Raw genomic sequence first — 21,427 nt, 5'->3', positions numbered from 1 at the left:
CTGGAATTTTGCATTTAATTGGGCATATCTCCCCCTATCACTGTTGCCTTTTGCTTTCCTTCTTTCTCGGGCTACTTCTAGTGTCTCAGCAGACTCTATTTTGCCTTCTTGGTTTTCTCTTTCTTTGAGATGTATTTTGTTGCCGCCTCCTGAACAATGTTGCGAACTTCTGTCCAGAGTTCTTCCGGGACCCTATCTACTAAGTCCAGTCCCTTAAATCTATTCTTCACCTCCACTGCATATTCCTTAGAAATAGTAGTGAGCTCATATCTAGCTGATCTGTGGGTCTTCCCTAATCTCTTTAGTCTGATCCTAAATTGTGCAATACGAAGTTCATGATCTGAATTACAGTCAGCTCCAGGTCTTGTTTCTACCGACTGTATAGATGTCCACCACCTTTGGCTGCAAAGGATGTAGTCAATCTGATTTTGGTGTTGTCCATCTGGGGAAGTCCATGTATAGAGCCATCTCTTAGGTTGTTGGAAGAGAGTGTTTGTTATGCAGAGTGAGTTGTCTTGGCAAAATTCTATCAGCCTATGTCCTGCTTCATTTTGTTCTCCCAGGCCATGCTTACCTGTAATTCCAGGTGTCATTTGACTGCCCACCTTAGCATTCCAGTCTCCTGTGATGAAAATAACGTCTCTTTTAGGCGTGTTGTCCAGTAAGTGCTGCAGATCCTCATAGAACTGCTCTACTTCAGCTTCTTCAGCATCTGTGGTTGGGGTATATATTTGGATCACTGTGATGTTAGATGGCTTGCCCTGAATTCGAATTGAGATCATTCTATCGTTTTTTGGATTGTATCCAAGCACTGCTTTAGCCACTTTACTATTAATTATGAAGGCTACTCCATTTCTTCTGTGGTCCTCTTGTCCACAGTAGTAGATCTGGTGGTCATTTGATGTGAAGTGGCCGATTCCAGTCCATTTCAGTTCACTGACGCCCAAAATGTCGATCTTTAATCTTGACATCTCACCAATAACCACATCCAATTTGCCCTGGCTCATAGATCTTACATTCCAGGTTCCAATGGCGTGTTGATCCTTAGAACATCGGATTCGCCGTTCACCACCAGCACCATCGGCTGCTAGCCATCCTTTCGGCTTTGAGCTAGCTGCGTCATCATGTCTGGGGCTAGTTGAATTCATCCTCTGTTCCTCCCCAGTAGCATTTTGACCATCTTCCGACCTGGGGGTCTCATCTTCCGATGGTATACCGACATATCTCTGGTTGTACTGATCCATTTAGTTTTCATGGCAAGAATACTGGGGTGGGTTGCCATTACTTTCCCCAGGGATCGCATTTAGTCTGACCTGTCTGTCATGACCTTCCCGTCTTGGGTGGCCCTTCACGGTTTAGCTCATGGCATCATTGAGGTGCTCAAGCTCCAGCACCACGGCAAGGTAATGATCCTTTGCTGAAGGGCTGTTGTATAGCATGTTGATATTAAGGTGTATGTCCAACAGAGTGGGCATGCTCCAGGTCCCATCTTTAAAGCAATGCCATTTGATGGGATCCATGAGGCGTGCTTTTTCTGTTGCAGTGGCTGCCCTCTGGAACAGTAACACCCACCCACCCCCGGTTTGAGCAGCCCTGACCTACTGTCCCTTGAACGGGGCTTGAGGACCTGGCTCTTTCTCCGGCACTGGGTTAGGTGGAGTATCTGTCTGCCTGAATGAGGTCGTATCCTGGGTTCTGTTTTTAATTTGTATGCCGCCCAGAGTGGTTGTGAGCTGGGTAGCCGTATCAGCTCGACAAATAAATAGGTCTTGGCCTGAAAAGCTTGACATGTATTGCAAAAGAGGATCTCACATCCATGTATTAAAAAGCAATGTCATTTCATGTAATTTTCATAATTCTTCCACTTCTAATCCCGCAATTTAAAAACTGCAACCATCTTGCAAGTAACAATTACAAGCAAAGTCTGTAAGACTAAAGCAAAATGAGAGGCACAAGGGTGTGCAAGTACAGAAGCCAATTATTTACATATTTTTGAAAATGGGGAAACGAACATCTATGTGTCATAATAATTTCAAGTATCCTCTCTGACATATTTATCTAACCTCTGCACATTTTCAAGTTATTTTCCATTTTAGTCTCCAGTTATTTATTAAACTGCAAAGGGAAATAGGATTCTGAATTTGGCATGGTTTTCTGGTCAAGAACAAAATACAGAGATTATCTCTCATTTATTTATCCCATTATGCCTCTTCTTCCAAATGCTCTTGTGTTCAATAGCAAGGACTCCTTGAATATCAATAGTGACCAAAATTCTCAGCCATAAATAACATCTATTCACACTATAACTTACTTGTTTCCTTCTGTTATTGCACTACCTGCAATATCCACGAGAATTTTGTAAGAATGTCTTGCCCACTAATATGCCAAATCCACGTTATCCAAAGCTTAGAGACCCTTTCATCACCCTCAGATTAAAACAAAAGAGCCCTAGAAAGAAAATGTGCTTAGGGAAACCCTACTAGTCCTCCCTTTTATTTATTTTTAATTGCAAATAATATTTTTTCCAATTTTGCTTAGGATACCCTTTCCTGTAAATATGCTTTAGCACAGTAACTATCCGAGGCCAAAATATCTAGATTGCAATTTAAGTTAGAGCTACCAAATCTGGTCTGCAAACCTCCAGACAACCGTTAGGTGGGAGCCAAGGGTTGCCCAATCTAGCTGCAATTCTTACAGCCAGCACTGCCATAGCGCCATCTCTTTTTTCTTCTTCCTATATCAACAGATCAGTGATATCACCGTTTTGATGCACGCAGCATGAAATATTATATATGTTTCTACATCATAAAAGGCTTAATGTACTATAGAACGCCTGAATTTAAGTTTCAAAGAGCCAAAGAGCTAAAGTCTGTTAATATAGTTTGCTTTTTTAAACAGCACCATCAAAATCCACAAAGCATTCATAGCCCTGTTGAGCCATGAAACCCACAGCAAGTAATACATACAGGTAGTCCTCGCTTAACAATCACAATTGGAACTGGAATTGTGGTTGCTCAGTGAAGTGGTCGTTAAGCAAATCCAACCCAATTTTATGACTTTTTTGCAGTGATTATTAAGCAAATCATGGTGGGAGTTAAGCAAACTACGCGGTTCCCCATTGGTTTTGCTTGCCAGAAGCCGGCTGGGAAGGCTGAAAATGGCGATCATGTGACTGTGGGATGCAGCAATGGTCATAAATGCAAACCAGTTGCCAAGTGCCCAAATAATGATCATGTGACCGTGGGGACACTGCAACAGTTGTAAATGTGAGGACTGGTCGCAAGTTGTGTTTTTCAGCACCGTTGTAAGTCCGAACTGTCACTAAACAAATGATTGTTAAGGACTACCTATGGAGACTTGAACTCAGTCACAGCACCAACATGTTGGAACTTTAGTATCTTAGACTGAGATGTGCTAAAAGCCAAGTGATTTCAGAAGCAAGCCAAGACTTCTGATGGTCCAGCATATAATAACAAGGGTGAACACTGGTAGGAATGGCAATTTTAACATTTTATGTCTTTTATTTGATTATTTATGGAGTACAAGAAAATATTATATTTAAACAACTCCTTCTGATTACATACGCTATAGCCCTCCTGTAGTTCCTGTTTATTGTGTAACAGGGCTGTATGTTCAGAACAAGTTGTTTTCCACAGCTCATCAGAGGCAGCACATAATCCTGTGAGACTAAAATCCTAAGTACGCTTATTTGGGGATCATGTCACTGAATGCAGCAAGACCTGCTTTTCACTAGACGGCACAGGACTGTGTTGTGTATAAAACACTTTTGATCACAATTTTTTTTTAAAGAAAACCCTAAGGATTAATTTTCACAGAAATGTTGCAAAGCTGAATTGGAATTACTCTCCCAAATAGCATAGAACTAATTCCACAATTCTATACAATTCTGTAATTCTAAGATCTGATGCCCAGAGGGACTTCTGCCCAAGTAAATTTGCCCAATATTGTGTTGTTAGAATCACTGTGGTGGCACATGAATATTCTAAAGTGTTCCATATGTTTTCAATTTCATGTTGCCCAATTGGGCATCAGTGATTAAACAAACCAAACAATTAAATGAATGATATAATAATCAATTCTGCCTGCCAGACTTTGGCAGTTAAATAAGGATATAATGGATTAATTTTTGCTTAAAACGAGTTTGTTACATTAATTTTCTATAATATTATGAAATGCTTGAAAGGGTACCATAATTTAACCAGGCTGAAGCAACTGTTCCACTGAACCATCCCATCTGCCACTCAAATAAAGTAGGTTTTAGTATTTACAATAGGAACATTCCACTTTGTGGGAAACAATAAAAACAGAATATAAGAAAAAATTAAAAGTTAAGGATAAAATACATTCTAAAATGAGTTAAGGGTTGAAAGCCTGGAGAAAGAGATGGTTCTTTACAGATTTCCTAAACCCCGAGAGAGGGGGCAAAATGCTACTCTTAAGGGAGTGTGCTCTTTAGCCTGGGAGTAAGACAGGAGGAGACTGTGTATGCCAGGATGATGAGTCTTTGATAGTTGGTTATCTTCAGAGGACCCCCTCCGGTTGATCTTAAGAACCTGACAGATTTGTAGTAAGAGAGGCTGTCCTTAAGATAGTCAGACTTAAGCTGTTTAGGCTTTAAAGGTAGATGCCATCACCTTAAATTGTGCCCAATAAACACCTAGCAGCGAATATAGATCAATCAAAGCAGGCATCATATGATCCCTGCATCTCGTACTGATTAGCAGCATGGCTGCCACTTTTTTCAACTTCCAGACAATTTTCAAGGGTGGCCACACATAGAGTACATTGCACTAGTCAAGATGGGATGTAACTACTGTATGAAGTGGATAACCTCTGCCAAATCTGACTGGCCCCAGAAAGGGGTGTGGCTGGCACACTAGATCTAATTGTGTAAAAGAGCCCCTTGCCATAGTCACCAGCTGGGGAACACTTCCAGACAGTAAACCTGCTCTTTCAAAGGAACATAATCCTGTCCCAAACAGGATAAACCACAATCCCTGAATCCTATTTACCAACAGAATCTCCATCTTGTCTAGATTAATTTCAGATTGTTCTCTCTCATCCATTATCAAACTTGGATAATGCTAAGGGAATTGGATGGTAGGGAAACATAGAACTGGATGTTATCAGCATATTGGTAGCACCCCACTTCTAAACTCCAGATGATCCCCCTCTTCAGTGGGTTCATATATGTGGAGGAGCATAAGGACAAGATGAAACTCTTTGGGACATAACAGAACTATCACCCATGTGCTGAACAACAGTGCCCCAGCATTGCCTTTTCAACACATCCTAACAGAAAATGCTAGAACTACTATAAAACAGTGCCCTGAAGGCCAATTCTCTGAGTTATCAAGAAGGATATCATGGCCAATGATATCAAAAGCTGCAGAGAGGTCCTGGAGAAGTAGTGGTGCTGCACTCCTCCGATCTAGTTTCAAGCATAGGTAATCTACCCAGGTCACCAAAGCAGCTTCTTCAGTACTATATCCCATTCAGAAGCCTGATCCAATCAGGTTAACAAAATCACTGAGATCTCCAGTAGGCTGTCTAAGTGGCTGCTAATAGAGATCAAAAGCTTGGGTTTCAACTACATTTTTACAACTTTCAGTCGGTTTTGACAAAGGAAGGCAAGACCAAGCCAGAAGCTCCTCCTCTGTGGGGTGCCTCAAGGTTCGGCACTCTCACCCTTCCTGTTTAATATTTATATGAGGGTTCTGGGTGAGGTCATCTGTCAATTGGGGTCTGGTATCATCGGTATGCTGATGATACCTGGTTATACATCTTGGCCCTGGGCCACTAAGGGATGCTGTCAAGGTCTTGTCCTAGTGTTTGGAAGCTTTGTGAGTCTGGATAGGGAAGAATAGGCTTAGGCTCAGCTCGGACAAGACTCAGTGGCTGTGGATGTTTGGACCACCCAAGTCTGGAGTGGTTTCCTTCTTTAGCCCTGGGTGGGATCACCCTTTCCCCTTCAGCCCTGGTGCATAATTTGGGGGATATCTTGGACTCATGGCTCCTGCTCAAGCAGCAAGTGGCAGCTGTGGCCAGAGGAGCCTTTGCACAAGTTCACCTAGTGGGCCAGTTACACCCATACTTGGCACAGGAAGTCCTTAAGAATACCCCTCATCTTTGGTCACCTCGCATTTCAATTATTGCTATGCTCCCTACATGGGGCTGCCCTTGAAGACCACTTGGAAGTGCAGCTGATCCAAAAGGTAGCTGCATGGGCAGTTATGGGTGTGCCATGGTGTGCCCATATAATATGTCTGCTTGGTGAGCTGTACTGGCTGTACTGGCTGTACAGTCTTCTGGGTGTAATTCAAAGTGCTGGTTATTATCTGTAAAGCCTTTCATGGCATAGGACCTATTTATTGAGGGAGCACTCACTTTCAGTAGTTTCTGCCCATCTTATATTGCAGAGTTGATATGGTCCCAATGATTAAGCAGTGTCACCTGGTAAGACCCAGGAAGTGGGCTTTCTCTATAATGGATCCTGTCCTCTAGAACAACATTCCCCCCAATATTGCTATGGCCGCCTTCTTTATTTAAATGAGCTCTCAAAACTGGACCATCCCCCAGGACTTGGGTTAAAGTTATGCCATTCTGCCAATGGAACAAAGTTTGCTCATGGCTGCAGGAAATCAGCAACCCTGACTGTTAGCATGTAGAGATAAAAACTTTATCCCTTTGACCCTGATTGCGAGTTGCATGAATGGATATAATGGGATGGGATGGGAAAACTGGGCATGTGTATTTCTGCAAAAGTGTGGACATGTGCTTGTAGCCTCAATCCACCAGCTGGATATCATGCACCTTAGACAGATGCTATGTGGATATCATCTCCCTCCATAAGATGAAATGGAAGAAATGGGAATCCAAAAGGAAATAATAAGCGTGGGAGCAGGAGATTCTGCCTTGAACTAATTTAGTAAGTACTAATCTAAATATCAGCCATTACTAATCAGGGAGACTCTACCATACCATGCTTCCTCTTATGATAGCTACCACAACAATAGCAAGTGGCACAAAAAAACAAACAAACCCAGTCTTATTTTCTGAGATGCGAACAAAGTAAATTCTGTACATGTTGAGATCTTAGTAAGTTATGATTACAGAAATATGTAAAGCAGAATTGCATGCCTTTTGATGTACCATAAGCCTTTCTGCTGTTGTTAATAATCAGCATTATTGTTTACCACTACCACCACAGTATCCAGCAGGAAAGTCTTCCTGACACACAAACATCTGGATGATTTATCTGTTCTGTTTATTAACTATTGATATACTCACTATATACTATTCCAGGGTCTATGACTACCACAGAAAAAGCAACAAGCATCATTTCCTACTGAGGATGCTGATCGTAAGTCTGGTAGACATGGGTGCTGTGTTGGGAATTAGGAAGGTATCTGTCTTTACTTTTCCTAACATCATTGGTAAATTGCTGGGCTGATGGAGGACAAGAGAATAAAGCTCCAGGGTGAGAGAGGTATCCGTTTCAAGAGCATTCCTGAACTTTTTGTGAGTTCTCAAATTGGGTGTTTGGGAAAAGCACGAGCTTTTGGAATCATTTCCTAATGCCTGGAAATGCACAGCTTTTTGGGACTGAATAAGGTGGTGCATCTCCGTTAAGAGAGAAGAGGACATGAGATGCAGGTGTCCTCCCTTGCCTTTTAGGTAATTCCTTGAAGAGGCATGAATGACCAGAGAGCTAAAATTTATTTGGACACAAGATCTCCATAACCATGAAAAATAAAATTTATTTTCTTAGTAGGTTTACTCTAGCTGAGTCAGAACAATCCATGTTTAAATGAACCAGCCTCCCAGGCTGATTATTTCCTTATGTTCAGAGAGTAAATGGAGAAAAGAAAAAAAAAGTGGTGTATATAACTGGTACAGGAATCACAATAACCCCACAGGCCACTCCCAAAGCTGCCTTAATGCAATCATGACCAGGAAATATTGACCGGATCCTTCTCCTAATTAAATAGAGTAAGGAAAGAAATGTGCTAAATGCATTGGCTCCTAATTTAAGTTTGATCTTGTTTTGTCTGGGTTCCCAGGTATATTGGACAGAAGGTAGGGTCAGAATGTAAGTTACCTTTGCAAATATTTTACTGAACTTAGTCTCTGATCCTGCCTCTAATTTTGATGGGAACACAATTTCAATTAGCTGAAACATCAGCTGTATTCCTGAGAGCTTGCCCTGGACATACGGGCAAGGCAAATATTTAGGAGAGCTTCTGCACCACAACACATGCAACCAAGATGATCATCGTATATGCCCTGTGATTCATTGAGCTTATTTTGTCAGCTAGTGCTCTAATTACATTGCTAGGTTACAAGATGATAGTGTGCATAGGTTTAAAAAACAAGTCACTAAAATGTGTTTAATGAAGAGGGAATGGTTATTTTTATAAAATAATTTTGTTAAAAGGGAAGCAGAAGAAAATATGACATATGCCAAATGAAAGCTAAAAAAAGATTTTAATAAGTTTAAGCATACAATAGTTCTAACATTTTCAGTGCTTTCTCTGACTTTCTACTCCTGCTGAGTATGATTTTAAAATTCCATATGTATCCTGCTCTTCCACCAGGGAATTTCTTCCATTTATCATCACAGAATCAGGCCTGATTACAATAACACTGCCTGCAAATTAGATCACTGAATTGAAGAGGCTATCTTTAAGGGTCTTTGGATAAAGCAGTTGCGCCAGAAAACAGCAGTGAGGATGTTAATAAGCAATCTGCATTGGATCACACTGTGCCTGTTCTGCTGGGAGCGCATCAGCTGCCAATTTGTCTCTAAGCAGAGTTCAAAGCATTGATGATGATTACATTTAAAGCCCTATGGCAATGGTTAGGAATGGGATCAACTCTTGCTTCTGAGAAGGGTGCTAACTGAAAAAGAGAGATACAGCGAATGGTGATCTGCAATTCCCGACATACCAAGAAATGTGAGTAGGTGGAAGACAGAAAGAAACCTATACCAAATATTTATGATTATCCTGTTAGTACAGTATATGCTCAGTCACATGTAAAGCTTATCAACTCACTCATATAAATTATGGAGCAACATAGCCGAGTGTGCACACTATGCTCTATAATTGGTAGAAGCACCTCGCAATTGGACTTCTATACACTAGCATCACGAGAACACTCGTAAGTAGCATGCTTAACTATATATAGCAAGAAAGTATAGTGAAATCAACAGTAAGCTTCCATTGCACCCCATGGTACGCCATTTTCAAGACAGCCTAAATATTTGTCAACTTTCCCTCATCAAAATTAATGTGATTTTCTTCAAAACAAAAATCTTGAAGTCTTCCAACTTAGCCTCCAAGCACAAACAACAAAACAACAACAAAAAAGTAGCTGTATGATTTGCTGACCAAAATTACATAATTTTCTTCATGTTTTTAACTTGGAAAATGCATGAATATTTGTTTTGCAGAAACAGAAATTTATAAACAATAATAAATATATACACAAGCAAATTAGTACTTACATCCCCTTTGGTTCATGACTAAATATAAGCTTTATTTGTTTTTTTAAAAAAGGTGAACATCTAGCCAGATATTTTTAAAATGACAAAACATTTTAATGAAATTACAGAAATACTGTATCATGTTATAACATGATAATGCTCTGTTAATTTTGAAGTATGTGTAAACCCCCCCTTCTCAACATCACCAAAATGGTGAAAGAGAAAGAGCTTTCTTAAATTATTTTTCCACACTCACTTTATTAAATTTGCACATTATAGCACAAACACCACCACACAATTTCAACTTGAAACCACTAGGTCATATCTTTATACTGGTTATGCCACCTGGCATGTGGGTCAGAATATGTGACAGAGCCCATGGGAAGGTTGTGTTGATGGTTGGGATGGTTTTTACCTTGGCTGCTGATTGGTAGTTATTGTGATATTGTTATTTTATGTTTTTAATTGCCGTTCACTGTCTAAAATCACATGGTTGAGATGGATGGCCATATTACATTGAAATAAATAAATAATGCATATTACTTTAAAGGGAAGGTCTAATGTGTTAACTCCTAATGATGTAACACTTCAGTTTGGGGGTGGGTATTAGCACCAATAACTATACTAGTACTGTGTATTTTATTTTTAATGAAGATGAGCAAGATTACAATTATATATCAACAGGGTTGCATCCCCAAATTTCTAGAACCGTCCATCAGGGACAGCAAAGAATCACAATTAATTTATGATACTTTTTCTATTTTCTAAATTAATCTGAGAAGTTGGGCCATGGAGAGAAGGGATTGGAGGGGGGATCCACGGGGCTTCAGAAAACTCTAGTTAGCTCAGTTGCTGAGCTGTGAATTTATACAGTGGTGAAATGATCTGATTTCTCTCTATCAAATGGGAAGAAAATTTCTCTGAACCCAAGCTTTGATCAAATTGACTCACAAAAGATGTGCCAGCTATAGAAATCACTGGCTAGGTCAATGAGCAAAACAGATTTTTCCTTCCCAGAATGATGCCCCCCACACCAAAGAAAGAAAATCCCTGATCCATCAAGACAATGGTTCACTTTGTCCAGCATTCTCTGGATCAAGAAGTGCCCACGAGATGACATGGATGAAGAAGTTTCAACTATCCAGTCTTCCACTGATGGCTTTCTAAGCAGACCACTCATGATTCCAGTCAGCAGAAAGCCATCCATAAATCTGTCCAGTCAACCTTTTCAAACAATCTGACATGAGCAACATCATCCGGCGGCAGCAGATTCCACAATTTATCTTTGCATTGTGTGAGAAATATTTCCTGTTATTAGCCCTGAATGTTGCTATGTTTTGCTTTAACAGACGACCCCATGTTTAACACTATAAAAATTGGGAGAAAACCTTTCTGTCAGGGTTTTCCAAGCTGTGCTGAATTTATATATAGCTCTACCATGTCTCCCCTAAAGCCCCATACCTTGTAGTCTTTCCAACTGTGTCTTTCTGTGTGTGGGACAGATCTAGCCCCTAGGTTGTTGTCTTTCATACCTGGGGCAAACCTTCCATGCTCTACCCTTTCAAAGTAACTTCACAGCATCACCCAGCCATTGTTAAAGTGATATAAAGTCTGTTCTCGTTGCTGCTATTTTCACACACAATGGCTGGATGGATGGCCCCTGAAGACACCGTAAGTCACTTGCTGGCAAATGATCACCATCTCAGTGTGGTGCAGTGGATAGCGCAGGAAGATGTGAGATAAAAGGGACTGTGGCATCTTACCTTCAAGGATGAGGCAGAACATAATTTGCAACCTTGTCATCAACAGTTCAAGAAACAAGAAAAGGAAGGTCATCTTACTTAAAGTAACAAGAGTGACCAAAACTACAGGACTTTCTTAAAGTAAAAATCTAGTCTAAATCAGACTAAACAGCAGTACTCCTAAAAGTCAGGAATTACTTCATATTCTCAGTATCTTAAAGCGGAAAACCCAGGGAAGATTAGACAAACTTTCCCCAACCTGGCGCCCTCCAAGTCGGCTGGACTGCCACTTCACTGATCCCCCCCGCCCCGGCGGCAGCAGCATGCTGAACAGGATGAGGTCAGGATCCACCCACGGGGTGGTCTGTTCTGCCCACATCCCCATCCGAGGGCACAGCCGCTGTTTGCGCGCGAGTGTCTCAGCTGCAATAACAGCTGCTCGGGACACGCGTGTTCCCTCAGCTGCCCTCCTCACAGCAAGAGTCTCTGCGCCCCGGAACTTAACTTCGCCTTTTCTTTGCCCGTTCTCATTTCTGTTTGCGATATCGAAACTGGCTGTCATTTCTTTCCTCCTCCCCTCCAGCCGGCCAGCCCTCTTCGGCGCCCCTCTCTCCGTCCGGCACAACGACGCCCAGCCCAGCCCGCCCCTGCGCGTCCTTACCCGGGGTCCCAGCAAGAGGAGCAGCAGCAACGCGCCCAGCCCGAGGAGATCGCGACCGCGACCGCGAGCCAAGTGCTCCCGCGACCCCCGCGCGCCCCACTCCATGGCTCGCCTCGCAGCCAGCACCGGGCCCGCCGCGGCGCACGCCAGAAAGTCCGGCCCGCTCGGCGTTCGCCGGTGCCCCTGCCTGCAGCGTGTCCGGTCCTTCCTCCTTCGGAGGCGGAGCTGAGCCGTAGGGAGCTTTCCCGTCAGCCACGCACAGGAAGGGGAGCCGGGCGGGGAAAAGGCCGCGAGAGGGAGGCGGCGAGGCTGGGGCCGGGGGCCTTCGCCTCGCTGGCCTGGTCTTCCCTTGCCTGCGCTGCCCTGCTCCGTCTGCGGGTCGAACGTGTGTACGACTGTCCTGGATGGCCTCTCCGCCCCCGGCTGTATAAATAGGAGAATAAAGCCTTTCCCTTGCAAGGCTCCGCCTCCAGCAAGCGAAAGGCTTGATTTAAACTGCTCTGGAAATCGATCTATCAGCCTCCACCCCTACTCTCGACCTGCCCCCAGGTGTATGTGACACCTGAACTCCCATAAAATCAACTCTCCAAAGGCCATGCTGGTTGGGGATCCTGGGTTATAGTGCAAGGTATTGGCAGAGATCTAGATTAGGAAAGGCTCTCATGGGCACCTTCTGAGTACCTGTGTCTTTTGTTCACACATGACTCAAGCAATCTTTAACTACCCATTCTTAGACCAGTTTGTGATTGCAAGAATCTTGACACTGATGAGATGGTGTAAGTGTATACCATCCAAGCTGTATCCAAGCAACAGGCAAGCCTTTAAACAATGACCCCTCAAACAGAAAAATTAAAAGAGCTAAATATCATAGTAACAAGCAGGTGGTTTCTAACCCTCCATGCTTCATCATACGAAGGGAACAGACCTTTTCTCTGAAACGATACATGCCCAATACACATTTCTTTGCTGCCCCTATGAGAAAGAGCTCACTATTGTCAATAAGGCTCCCAAATCTGGCCTGCAGAACTACTAGACGGGAGCAAAGAGCTGTTTTCTGTATCTCTGCTGCCCTCTAGTGGTCACCTAGATTTTTGCAGCCTAGATCTGGTAGCCTTAGTTGTGGAACACAAAGTATCTGGCAAGGGACATACAAAAAGGGATATAAATAACTCAAGACTATAAAAATATTGAATGCCAACATCTTCGAATGCCAACAGTGTCTGTTGCTGGTGCCTAGGAAATTTAAGAGCTAGATGTTTGCAGAATAATCTATGCCTAAACTCCTAAGAATTGGCAAATTTAAAACACTCTATGTAGAATGCTTCACAAATATAATTCTGTGCAAATTTTCCTGTATGAAAACCACTTGAATGCCCTGGGACTCATCTGAGAGTAATTGTGCTTTGAACCTGGGAAGGATCTTCCTCAGTTTCCCAGAAACCATTAGTCACTGACCCAGCATAAACCTTGCTACTGATTCTGGTTTGTTAGTGGAACAAGAAGCCAGGGATCACATTTCAGATAAAATGATAAACACAAGTTTCCTGTTTTATTTAGCCACTCGATTGGCAGGAGGAACCTGGGAGTATTTTATAGCATGTAGAAACATGCTTGTTCATGTGGTTTATGATGGTCATAGCATTACATTTCTATGTTTTTGTATATTTACAAGCAAGCACTCATAATGCTTTCTTGCTGAATCAACCTACTGTGTGGGAATAATAATTTGTTAGATTTTACAAAAACAAAGTTAAGAGCAATCGAGTATCTTCTTTAAATGAGGAAAAATGCTTGACAAAATAGAAGGCTGAATCCTTGTTGCTGGAATGGCTAGAAGTCATTACATAAGTTTTAAAGAATATGATAAAAGCTTCTTTAATGTCCTGGCAATTTTAACTTGTAGACAGAGTTAGTCCAATGAAAAGTATATTTGCTTTGCACGTTGGCAGGAAAATCAAGGGGAGAAAGTCACCATGACCCTCCTATGCCTAAGTGAATTTCAGCTGTGATAAAGGGAAGCCATGCATTTCCATTACCCATTCATTCGTTCCCAAGGTCCTTGAACAAATACAATGGTGACCAATGCCATTTAGCAAATGATTTTCATGAAGGATCCTATTTAGTATTTATATTCTGTGCTGCGTTCATCATTCCTTGACGGATATCATTTTCTGTGGTTATCTTTCATAAGAAGAAAGCATCCATTTATAGTAAGAACCTAATAATCCATCTGGTCCAGGAACCTTTCCTAGTTTAATCTTTTTTATAGCTTCAGAAACTTCCCTTATTTTTATAGGTCCGTTCATAATCTGTCTTTGATCCTCTGTAAGCCTCGGTAAATTTTGTTTTTTTAGATATTCATCTATTTTCTTTAGAGAGATCTCACTTCCTTTATACAACTTGGAATAATATTGATGATTAATATTACTGATATTATAATAATATTGATGAAAGCAGCCTTTCTAGAATGGAGACTATGTTTATATACAAGGGCTCCAATACAGCAATATAGCATGGAATGCTGGGATGGGATTGGAGAATACATTTAAGCTGATGATTAATACTTTCAGCTACAATAATGCTAATAATGGGGGGCCAGAGGAAAGAAGTGTCTTTATCTTGGATCCCTGTTTTCTATTGTCTCCTTATTATATTTTGGTCATGTGTTTAGAAGGAGGTTAGTTGCCTGCTACACTTCAACACCTACAAATCAAAGTTACTGAATATCATTACTCAGAAATACATTTCATTGTGTTAAAAGGTTTGGAATCCTATAGACATGACTAAGGTAAAAATTCTGTTGAATATATAGGGATGTACTTCCAAATGAACACACATAGGATCAAGGTCTGATCATCCTCAACAAATTTACTGGCAATGGATATTATTATTCTGTGAGTTTAATAAGCATACCTGGGATTTTATTATACCTAATAGAAGGGGAGGTTGGGAGGCCCTTTAGCACTGTGAAATAGATTTATCACCGTGACTGCACACACTGTAACTGGAACTATATTGCTATTTCCATCCCAAATGTCCATCCCCTTGGCAATATCCAAGTAATCCCAAGCAACCATTTGAAACATGCTTGTAAATGTTTTAATGTTATTTTCATTAGCATTTGCATTTTAGTGAAAAACAAAATGCATAAATTAATTAAATAACAGGGTGTTTTTAAGTATTGCTATTGAACAAATAACTGGTGGTGAGACCCCTGGAAGAGATGGCGGAGTTGCTACTGCCAGGGGCAAGACAAGTTAAGATATGGCCAATGAGCTTTTCCAAAAGGTTGGCTGAGGAAGCTGAAACCGGGTTCCCTGGGTTTTCTCATAAGCAGTTGCTCTGCAGATGTTCTATTGCACTGAACAGCTTCCACTAAAAATAATGGTGGCAATACAATCAAAAGATGCCAGGCAATTAATTAAAAAAAATCTGGGGTTCAATAGCCAGGTGTCCAGCTGTATCAAAGACTATTCTCGGTGCCAATTAAATAGCAAGCCCTTCCAAGCCACATGTGATGCTTGACATGGTAGTTGGGATGGAAATAGAGGAGAGGAGAGGAAGGCTGGAATCTCCCTCTACTGGCTTTACAGGACAATGGGGAGGAAGGTGTTGATGGAATCCAAAGATTTGGCAGTGACCTTCTAAATAATTGAATTAATCAATTATGTCAGTTCTTAAATCAAACAAAAAGTGTGGTAGGATTCCCATGGTACAACCATGCACCTCATCCTTGGAGTTTTGCAGGGATTTCAGACAGATCCATCTTCTATGTGTAACCCTCTTATGTTTCTCTCTACTTCATTCTTTTCAGAAAAACAGTATCTCCACACCATGCCTTCTAACTGATAAAGCTAGGAAATCTATCAGGACTAAAATAAGATTTACCAGCTCATTTCAAAGCCACATGCAAGAAACTAAGGGCAGCAGATATCTAAAAAACACAACGTGTCATAACCAGGAATTCAAATTGAGATCCCACAGTTATTTAAATTTTCATTTTAAATAATATTATTTTATTTATCTGCAAATAAATAAATATTGGTAAACAAAAGGAAAGACATTGAACAAAATACAGCCAGAGAATACAAGGAATAACCATTTGAGTTTTTTATTTTCTAATATCACAGTCAATTGTGAGGTATTGGCCAAGCTCTTCCCTCCTTCATTCCCAAAAGGCAAAAATGAAAACCAGGTTTCAATCACATTGCTCTTTTCAGCAAATTAATCTGAATCAGGGTGGGCAACCAGTGCCTTCAGCTGTCTTGAGCCACATTACCTACCATTGGCCATGCTGATTGGGGTTGATAGTAGGCAAAGTTCAAAAGATTTGGAAGGCTCTAGATTCGAACATGATGTGTCAGCTTTTTCTGATAGTATTACCTGCTTGCACGCTCAGTAAGTGTGTCAATGTGTGCTTTGTATATCCTGTACTTAATCTGCAATTAAGATTATGTGTATGCTTATGAATTAATTGGACATATGGATGAGGACAGTGACTCTCAACTTTTCACATCGTAAGTCCCATCAAAAAATCTTGGTTAAAACAAAATAGAAACAAAAAGGCCATTTTTTTCCCAATAAGGACATAAATATATTTAAAGGCATTCCTTTGGTTCCAGTTAGCCCTTTGAAGTAGACCCGGGCAAGAAACAGGATTCCAGGAATGCTACTTTATTGCTGTAGGGAATGTTTACAGAATCTCAAAAGCCTGTCCGAAACCTTGACTGCTCCTTTTTGAGGACAACCAAGTCAAGGCAAGTCTGTTCTGAGTCTCTTTCTCACACTTTCCCACGGCTGAGCAAACATTGCCGTTTTCCCTCTTCCTTCTCAAGACCAGAACTAAATTCCTCTACAGCTCCTAGCACCAAGCCTCTCTGAGGCTCTTCCAGTCCAGGATGTGCTTTGCTAAGATCTGCAATTCCTTTGCCACGGTGTAGTCAAGCTGGAGTCTAGCTCTGCTCTCCCTGCCCTGACTCCCTTTCTTATTTGGGGAGTGCTGCCACGTTCCACCTAGACTACTTCTGTACACTACCACAGGGCTCTTACCACTGGCTGAGAAACACTGTACTAGAAAGTTCCCAGTATTCTAGGCAGCTTTTGATTGGCTAGGGCTGCTGAGTTGTAGTTAAAGTCCCCAAGGCAGCCTTTCTCCATTTTTTGACCCTGGAGGAACCCTTGAAACATTTTTCAGGCCTCGGGGAACCCCTGCACATTCAGGCTCAAATACAGGCCAGAAGTTACAAAATTATTATATTTGTTTCATGTGTAGGCCTGCATATATGCACTAACAGTGTTCTTAAACTGAAAATAAAGAATGAAACTTGCCTTTTTAAGGTGAAGCTGCCCGAAGTTGAAATAATGTTTTAAATAAATCACGATCTCCCAGGGAACCCCTAGTGATCTCTTGCGGAACCGTAGGGCTCCACAGAACCCTGGCTGAGGAACCCTGCCCCAAGGAGAGCTACTTCTCCAAGAATTCTGTTTTAGCCCTCTTGGCAAAAGGATCTAGTAACAGGGGTGTGCATCATTCCCCAGAATAAGGGCTTCACTTTGCCTTCCAATGTTGTGTTTGAACGACCACCTGCCAAAAGTAGTGGGTGGGACTAGGACAAAAACTGAATGTAATATTAAAATTAGACAAAGCAAATATAATTACTCACCAGTCAGGTATTTAATCATTTCTCCTTCTGTCCCAGTACTATAAAAGCAAAATCCAGTGCTCCTCAGATTTTCAGGCCAGTTGCTTATGCTATATCCCAATGCCATCCATTTTCAACTCATCCATTTTCAAAATGAGCAATGAGTGTCCTCTGGTGGATAGAAACAGCTCACACACTTTGGAGGCTAAAAAAGACTTGGTTGAAGGCAAGGGGAGAGCATTATTCAAACCTTCTGGCTTGCCTTAGCTGTAGGATTTGCCCGGAACCGGGCAAATGGATTCGGACCTACTCGTTTACAAATGTACAAAATATATTAAATGTTATCCTTAGAATAAATCCACTGAGTCCAAAGTACCGACGACTAACAAGAATCAACTAATAATCGATAAATACAAAATTAAAGAGAAAGACAATCAGTAAACTGAGTAGGATAAAGTGATGTGGAAAAATCGAAAGATCCTCGCCTATCATTTATTCCTTATATATTTTTTACAACCCGACTGATAACGTATGTACTTAGAAGTCAAGCACACCAAATATACATATGAAGAAATATGCATAAAACAGCAAATCTATACTAACCCATCTGGGAGAAAGTCTCATGAAAACCGGTGAATAGACATGCATAGGACTCAGATATTGTAAATCTCCTGTCGTTTCTTTTCTCCTGCTATAATTCTTCAGAGGAGCATAACATTGCAGCGCCCCGCAAAAAAGTATCATGAGTACAGCCGGAAAATATCTGCATTGCGCGTTACCGACGTACTCACATCAGGTTGGCACCAGTCACGTGACAGTACCGTAGTATTGCAATTGGCTTCTAGAAAAGGGGCGCGTCTCTAGGCGCCATGAGGCCTATAAATAGAGACGCAGGCGTCCCAATCGGCCTTTTAGTCGCGGGAACGAACGCGAGGACGGTGCGTGCTCGGCCCTTTTCTTTTTGGTTGTGTAGTTGCTGGGAAAGCGGGGAAGATAAACCAGGTCGTCTCTGATGACAATGTAGGGCTGCTATATCAGCGCTATAGTAATCTGAACGATCATTAGGTGGCAAAGAGTTCCAGCTTTATATACCTTTTCGACGCCATCTAGCGGTCGCTGGGATTTTTGCAGCCCTTGCAATTGAGGCCTGGCAAACGTTATTGACCTAGAACTTGAGCGGACGCGTTGGTCACGGAGCCCGGTATCGGAGGGATCGTGTGCCTTGCTGCTGTGATTCTGTAGACCTGCCTTACTGCACTAGTACACCTTGCCTAAGGGGGTTGAAGCTCTGTCCAGCCTTACGACGGCAATTACTGGGTTCTAGAGCTGTTTTACAAAGCAACTATGAACAGAGGATGGGGAAAATGCACTGCGTTATACAGTAGTTGTTTTGAGAAGTTGTGTTTTTGAGCATGACCTCGTGGTTAAGTTGGATGTGCTAAGTGGTCTTGAATGTATCGTCCTTGGTGCTTAGAGAATTGTATCTCTTCAGCCCATGAAAAGGGAGTCTTTCGGACTTACTATGGTATTGTGGTATAGAGGTGCATTTCCCTCTTCTGTGTTTCGTTGCCAAGCCTTTGTTCTAAGTCTGGCCTGAGTACACTGAGATACAACCAGGGTAATAATTGGACAATACATGTAGAGTTTGCTTTTGCACGGACTGAAGAGAGGAGGACTGACACATCCCTTTATTTTGAGGATAGATTTTTGGGTTTTGGAATATGGCTTTGCTGATGCCGAAGTATCCCCACCTATGCTTTCAGATGCGTTGTACGCTTGACTTCTATAATGCTTTCTAGTTAACACATTTGAAGAAGCTGGAAATAGTATGTAATTGGGGAATTCAGACACTATCCATCTGAAAGGTTAGAACTTTTTTTCTAGCTTATGATCACAGTATATGCCGAACTAGGGAGAAACTTTTTTCCCTCTGAGATATGCAAGGGCCTGTGGTCATGCAGTGAAGCTGATTGGAATGTGCTTTAGAGCAGACCAAAAAACCCCTCCCTTTTTCACACAGTGGAATTTATAGGCACGAGAGTGATGGCTACTAATTTGGATGTCCTTAAAAGCGGAGTGAAAAAATTCATGGATGACATGTCTTATATGGGCTGTTAGTCTTGACTCAGATGTTTCACCTGGGTTGGGAGCAGCATGCCTCCAAGGAACAATAGTAGGTGAGGGATATATTTGCATCTCCATGCGAGTACATTAGGATAGTCCATGAAAAACCAAATCCTGGGCTAAGATGGACCTTGATCTGATCTAGCAGGGCTGTTGGGTGACCTCAACCGGGAACACTATGCTGGCTGCTGTGATGATTCTTCTTTGGCGTGTTAGACTGCTGATGCAGATGAAGAGACACTGAATCTGAGCCACCAGCATCAGTTGCTTGGGTGCAGGTAATTGTACAGTAGTTCTTCAACTTCAGTGGTCATACGCTCTTAGGAAAAAAAAAAGACAGACATACAAGCTGATCTTGCTAGGTTTGAGCAAAAGTATCTCGGTAGTCTTAAATCAGTGCCCCTAATTGTTTGTTTTTTTTGTTCTAGGTATGCCAAGATTCTCATTTGATGATGTTGAGTGAATACCTTGGCAGCCAACTACTACTTGTCAAGTAAAGCAAAGGGGGCTGATGTGGGGATGTCCTGAATGTAAATAAATAATTTTTTAAAATTTAAAAACCCTGTTTACTTCGGATATTTTTTTAGGTAAGTTTGAAGCACTGCCTTTGAACTGGTGCATGGCCCATTCATGGTCTCACTGGCTACGCTACAGTGCAAAAATAAAAAGCTTGCTTATAACTGGTGTTGCTCAGCTTAAACCTGAGTGATTCTTTTAAAGACAAGTTACAATCCGTCTCATGCTTAATGCCAGAATATATAAGAACATCAAAGAAGAATTGCAATGAATATTCAGAGTTGAGATCATCTGGAAGAGTGTATTGTGTAGGAGTACTTTGATTTCACCTTGTTCACTAGTATATCTGAAGGTAACATGAATTAAAGATGAGAGATTTAAAATGGAGATTAGCTTATTTATTACTTGGGTTCTTACTACCTGACAGTCTTTGCATAACCGTATCTTCAACAATTATAACAACAATCTAGCATCATGCAAAAATGTATAAAACCCTATTCAGACAAGCCATAATGCACTGCAGCTCAGTGGAATCTTACCGGTGCCCAATTTCATCAAAGAGTGTGTGTCTACCCAACTGAATATAGCAAAAGCATTACCTTCTACTAAAAGGATAGCTCATTTACCTCAAAAGATGTTTCAGATTCTGAACGGCTACTCTGGCCATGTGGCATAATTGTAGCACACAAACCAGCAAAGTCCAGATAAATCATTCTATGCAAGCCCAAAGAGAAAATGACTAAAATTATGTGTATAGAGCAGGGTTTCTCAACAAAGTTCTGTGACACCCTAGGGTTCCTTGAGGGGTCACTAGGGGTTCCCTGGGAGATCATGATTTATTTAAAAAAATATTTCAAATTTGGGCAACTTGACACTAAAGAGGTTAAGTCTCATTCTTTATTTTCAATTTAAGAACACTGCATATATGCAGGCCTACCCATGAAACAAATACAATAATTTGGCAGTGTCTGGCCTATATTTGAGCCTGAATGCAGGGCTTCCCTGAGGCCTGAAAAATATTTCAAGGGTTGCTCTGGGGTCAAAAGGTTGAGAAAGGCTGGCATAAAGGGTGCCAGCTATATTGGACAAATCTTTGGCAGTCTAGTGGAACATCTATGAACAACTAGTGGTCAAGGTAGGATGCTACACTGCTAATTCCCCTCCATGCTGCCTAGGACCCAACTTCAATGGAAACAAATTTTAGAACAAATGACATTTCATAAGAAAAGCCCTC

The 21,427-nt window shown here is 41.5% G+C and overlaps 1 protein-coding gene and 2 non-coding genes across 3 annotated transcripts in view; 2 read left to right on the top strand and 1 right to left on the bottom strand.

Annotated features, from left to right (window-relative positions):
• Positions 1-12,857, bottom strand: part of ERN1 (endoplasmic reticulum to nucleus signaling 1) — an 84,487-nt gene extending 71,630 nt beyond the window's left edge. Inside the window, exons 1-2 of the mRNA XM_063292943.1 lie at positions 12,837-12,857; positions 11,912-12,334 (exon numbers count right to left, since the gene is read on the bottom strand). Of these exons, the coding sequence (XP_063149013.1) occupies positions 11,912-12,334; positions 12,837-12,857 (444 nt within the window). The remainder of the gene's footprint in view (positions 1-11,911; positions 12,335-12,836) is intronic.
• Positions 12,858-19,864: 7,007 nt separating this feature from the next.
• On the top strand, positions 19,865-19,929 carry LOC134492602 (small nucleolar RNA SNORD104). Its single transcript, XR_010067478.1, has one exon. It is a non-coding gene; the product is annotated as a small nucleolar RNA SNORD104 (small nucleolar RNA).
• A 344-nt stretch (positions 19,930-20,273) lies between these two features.
• LOC134492609 (small nucleolar RNA SNORA50) lies at positions 20,274-20,410 on the top strand. Its single transcript, XR_010067485.1, has one exon. It is a non-coding gene; the product is annotated as a small nucleolar RNA SNORA50 (small nucleolar RNA).
• Positions 20,411-21,427: the final 1,017 nt, after the last annotated feature.

Source organism: Candoia aspera, chromosome 2, assembly GCF_035149785.1.
Source record: "Candoia aspera isolate rCanAsp1 chromosome 2, rCanAsp1.hap2, whole genome shotgun sequence".
NCBI classification, from domain to species: domain Eukaryota; kingdom Metazoa; phylum Chordata; class Lepidosauria; order Squamata; family Boidae; genus Candoia; species Candoia aspera.
Note: the sequence above shows the minus strand (reverse complement) of the source record. Positions and strands in the feature narration are given on the sequence as shown.